Source organism: Phaethon lepturus, unplaced genomic scaffold, assembly GCF_000687285.1.
Source record: "Phaethon lepturus isolate BGI_N335 unplaced genomic scaffold, ASM68728v1 scaffold56714, whole genome shotgun sequence".
NCBI classification, from domain to species: domain Eukaryota; kingdom Metazoa; phylum Chordata; class Aves; order Phaethontiformes; family Phaethontidae; genus Phaethon; species Phaethon lepturus.
The window spans coordinates 5,511-10,299 of record NW_010538080.1 but is presented as its reverse complement, the minus strand read 5'-3'; the positions used below and the strand labels follow the sequence as shown (position 1 = coordinate 10,299).

General features: G+C 43.6%; 1 protein-coding gene across 1 annotated transcript; it reads right to left on the bottom strand.

The window, feature by feature from the left end:
• Positions 1 to 848: 848 nt before the first annotated feature.
• On the bottom strand, positions 849 to 4,437 carry SDC4 (syndecan 4). The gene is made up of 4 exons (XM_010286653.1): positions 4,301 to 4,437; positions 3,350 to 3,402; positions 2,926 to 3,109; positions 849 to 1,691 (listed from the first exon to the last, which is right to left on the bottom strand). Exons 1-4 carry the CDS (start codon positions 4,422 to 4,424, stop codon positions 1,540 to 1,542), a joined length of 513 nt encoding a protein of 170 aa, XP_010284955.1. The 5' UTR covers positions 4,425 to 4,437; the 3' UTR covers positions 849 to 1,539.
• Between the last annotated feature and the right edge of the window lie 352 nt (positions 4,438 to 4,789).

The window sequence follows — 4,789 nt, the reverse complement described above, 5'->3', positions numbered from 1 at the left end:
ACAGCAACCCCAGATGGGGATCTCCGCTCCAACTCGGAGGACCAAGTCTGGCACATCACTGGCCGCAGCCTGCTTCCAGGCACGGCCGGGACACAGCAGCCGAGCCCCAGGGCTCAGGCTGCTCCCAGCTGCTTTCCTGTGCACAAGCCCACTTGCACTCTAGACAAGACACTGGGCAAACAGCAGTACAAACGAGATCAAGCCTCTTACGCACAGTAAGGCTGCTGAAGAATTAACTCCAGCCTTTTCACTCTTAACTGTGTATTTCTCAGTAAAATATACAAAATATATAGCTCTATAGGACTGATTATAATATATTACAGGCTAGAAATACTCTCATCTCTTCGCTACTTCAATCATATTATGAACCCAATTTTGCATACAAATTAATCCTAGAAGTTATTGCCTTGAATTTATAATTAGAATTCACAGAATAAAGCTTAAATAGTTTTCATGGAGACTCATTATATTAGTGTTTTACATAAAAAGGATAAGAGTTACCAAATGAGAAGAGCAGCCATTTCAGAAACTATAAATAATTCTATTTTAAAAAAAAATCAAATCCTAGAAAAAGTTATGGGAAAACCATAAATATCTTTACCCTCTACAGTAGCTGCTATAGAACTAGAAGAAACCTGTAACACACTGTAGCTAACTCTGCTTCAGCTCAAAACATGAATCACAAAAACAACATCTCTAGAGAAATGCCCGGCCAAAGGAAACACAAAGGGATTGAAAAAATAGATCTGAGGAAATTAAAAAAGTAGATTTTTCTTTATTATTTCAAAAAAATGTCTACAAACTTTATATAAACATTAGTCTATTTTCTTTAAAATTTTGTTATAAAAAATCCTACAAGCAATCTTTAAAAATAGGTAAGAGACTGAAGGCAAGGAAAGGGTGTCGTCATAGCCAAACAAATCTGGCTGTCCTGATTTCATGGACTGATGACCCTTGCCTGGGGCCAACAGGAAGAGACAGAAGTCTCCTGGGGAAGACATTCCCATAGGCCCTTTATAGCATTCAGGGATTTCGAGCCCCTATGGGCCTTTTACTCCCCGATAAGGCAACAATATCTGTAGTGTAAGAGGTTCATAAATAGTTCTCCACAAAAATGTTTCACATCACCAGCCTGCTGCAAGACATCTATTAGCAAGGTTTATAAAAAAAAGCCATCTCCTATAGAAGCAGCCAATCTGAGCACAGCACACTGGATGCAAACACATGGTGTTTGCTTCCATACAGTCTTTGTTTATATACCCTCTATAAAACCAAGCAGAAAATTTGGCATCTTTATTCTTTTTACACTAGCTGTAGAAAAAAAAAATACACTGAGGGGTTTTTTTCAGACTCTTTGTATTTCATTGGGCCCTTGTTAGCTGAGCGGGATGGGAAGGGTCATGTAGGAAGTTTGTTTTTTCTTGAAGTCACTTTGAAATTCAATCCAAAAAGAGCATTTGTTCAGCACATCTCATCTGAGGGCACAGTGTTTCCATACAGTCTGTTTGTCCCTTGATGGGCACAAGGTGCTGCTGAGCTTTAAGCATAGAATTCATTTGTAGGGGCTTTCTTGTAGATCGGTTTCTTCCCAAGGTCGTAACTGCCTTCATCCTTTTTCTTCATGCGATAGACTAAGAGGAGGATCAAGAAGACAGCAAACAGGAGGCCCACCGCCCCTCCTGCAATGAGAGCTGGGGGGGGAAGAGAGCATGGAATAAGTCTAAACTCCTGGACAACTCCAAACCATCAGCTACATCTCCGAATCTGCTTCAAGAGTACCAGCCCCTAGAACTGCCTCTGGAGTCAGTGCCTGTCCACTGCCTGCTGGCAGTTTCAGCAACAGCAGATGTTATTGGAAAAGGCCAAAAATTGCTTTTCATCCAACCATAGAATAATCATGTGTTCCACATAAACCAATTTGTATTAATCTTCCAGTTTAGTGCAAGAAAGAGGTTTTGTTTACAAAAAGACATCCTCCCTGCATGGAGACAAAACAACAACAAAAAACCCACCCAAAAAAGCCCCACCACAACCCACAAACAGCACCAACTCCAGGAAAATGGTTTGAATGTTCTGTTAACTACCTATATGAGCACCCTCTGGGGACTCTGTATTTCAGTTAGACAGCAACATCCCACTACTACCTCCCCTCAAAGAACACCCTAACACTCAAAAACCCACCAAGATTTTCTCTCTCCTCACATCAAGGGTGGCCGCAAGACTTCAGTCAAGTTTATCCTTTGCTGTGACACCTACTCATTGCACTAAATCAGCTTCTTTGTTAGGTGGCTTTGGAATCCACTCTTCCAGTCACTCCTCCAACTAGGAGGATGGCTGCAGATCAGCAAGATGTGCCGAGGTTTGTACTCGGACCATCAGGCCAAGTTCTTGATGATGAAGCATGCCTTAAGACAGATCTGTCCCACATGCTGAGAGGAAGCCAGTCGCTTGGTTTTTCTCTAGACAGAGGTACTTAGATTCAGAACAGTTGACTAGGTGTTCAAATCCCTTAGAGGGGTTGTTTGGTTCCTGGCAAGGCTCAGGAAAGGCAGTACTTGGGCTGAGGTTAGAAGGAAGATGGCTGCATCTGCTGTGAAAGTCTATGATGTCATTGATTTATGGTTAGATACACCTCTTGTTGAGGTGGTACCTGGGTGCAGAACAGCTGCCACATGGCTTGTGTGGCACTTAAGCCAACGGTCAGCTGGCAGGCTCAAAACTAAGCTGTTTACCCCAGCAAGGCATGCAGCAGGCTCTTCTGCTGAGGACTAGATTGCAGAAGTGACCCTGCTACAGGCAGTCACAGACGTAATGCATCTCACTCCCCTTGTCAGCAGGGAACTGCTCCCCAGGAAAACAGGGAACAATAGAAGCCATTTTGGATTTACAGTATTAATGATTTATCAGGACAAGGTGGAATATTACCTGTAAGGACTTCTGTTCTTTCAAAGATGCTGCTGTTGGCTGTGCTTGCCATGGAGATCTTGTTGGACAGGTTCTCTTCGACAGGTACAGCTTTGTCTGGAATGATTTCATTGTCCACCATTGTGTTTTTCTTCTCACCTTCTATCTTTCTCTCAGTATCTCCAGGGATATAGTTGTCAGATATCTACAGAATACAGACAAACCACACCCATCAGTAAGCAGCACCTAGCCTACCTACAATTGAAAGTAGGAGGGTGTGCAGGGAAAAGAAAGTTTGCTTAGTGCATTACAAGCACACTGTTCCTGCTCATGCAGGTAGATTCATCTTGATGCCACGTCTTGCAGGGGGAAGGGTATTCGGAAAGCTTCACAGACAGACCAGAGTAGCTAGATGTTGCTTAAAACATGCAGAGGAAATACCTACCACAGGAGTATCCATGGTGGTCAGATATATGGCATCTTCAGAGTCTGAGTAGTCTGCAGAGGGGGGAGAAAAAAAAAGTTAAGAGAAAGATAGAAGAGAACACTAGGTTTTCCTCTTATTACACACCGTTTTTCCAGAATGCGGACACCTCCTGCAATACCAGCAACTGCAGACAAACTAGGACTCTTGTACTAGTAGTTAAGAGGGAATTGTAGTAGGCAGAGAACTTTTGCCATTTAATGGCTTCGATTGCACAAGACCATGAGGTGTAACCTTAAAACCACCACGTCTCGCATAGGAGGGGTCTTCAGCTGTATCCATTGGCCCCTGCTGCAGATTATCACTAGCTGCCCTGCAAAGCAGGTCTGCCATAGGTGGCTAAGCTAATGCCAATGGAGGGCAATGCTCTCACCACCCATCCCTAAAGGATAGTTCACCAACCCTCTAGTTACCAGATCTGCCCAAACATGTCAGGCACCGATTTCAGCACTTGTTCTTTCCCTTTTAGAGAACAAATGTTCACATAAAGGGGACACAGAGCTACAGAAACTGGTTTGGGCAGGGAGCTTTGCACGTCACAGAGTTCACTTGAACACCAGTTAGTCCTGTATGTTGTTTGGCCTCAGCTGAGATATTAACTTTAAGCCTTTTAACACTGCCTCAACAACAGTTTTGGGGTTTTTTTTATGTTTCTTAGAAGTTCTTTGGAGTTCAACAGGGAAGAGATCCAGCCAGTACAATGCCTTTTCACCTGCAGTAAGACAAGCTTGGCTACAGTCCATCTGTCCTCCCCAAGCGATTCAACATCATGGTACAACCACTTTCACTGTTCTCATCTGTGAGTGACTGATTCATATGGCTTTCTCATCTCCACCTGACACTCTAGTTCCCTCTGGAAGAAATTTCACAGCATCCACTGACAGAGATTCATTTCCCCCCTTCCCCACTTACCTCCAGACCCAGATGCCTCATCTATATCTAACCCGTCAGAAGTTAAGTGAGGCCTGAATTCACCAATGTCTTCATCATCTGGCAAGTCTCCAGAGGCAGGATAGTCAAGCCATTGGGCATCCATGGTCTCAGTTTCTCTCACCTGAAAACAGAGGTGGAGAAGTGTTCAGTATCAGGCAACTGCTCAGAAGCATTTCACTAAAGGTCAGAAGTTCAGATCCTGTACTGAGCACATCGCTTCCATGAGAAGAACATTAAATGCTGAACTTCCTCTCCACCAAACACATTATCTTCATAAGCCTGGAAATAGCTGAATTCCCCTCTAATTTCTCAGAACAGAAGTGACAGCCAGCCTGGGAGGGGAATTTCCTGAGGGCTACAGATTCAGTAGGTTCCCTTGAACCCACAGGGTGAAAATAACACAACAGGATCTTGGTCAGGAGTTTGCAGCAAAAGCATTTGGAAAAGCAATACCTTCAGTTTGTGATG

Bases quoted from the DNA above. Each gene is read 5' to 3' on its own strand.
- SDC4 (XM_010286653.1), bottom strand. From the start codon at position 4,424: ATGGATGCCCAATGGCTTGACTATCCTGCCTCTGGAGACTTGCCAGAT. The intron at 3,110-3,349 runs GTAGGTATTTCC...TGTATTCTGTAG, and splicing joins CCACCATGGATACTCCTGTG to ATATCTGACAACTATATCCC. The intron at 1,692-2,925 runs GTAATATTCCAC...TTCCCCCCCCAG, and splicing joins AAGAACAGAAGTCCTTACAG to CTCTCATTGCAGGAGGGGCG.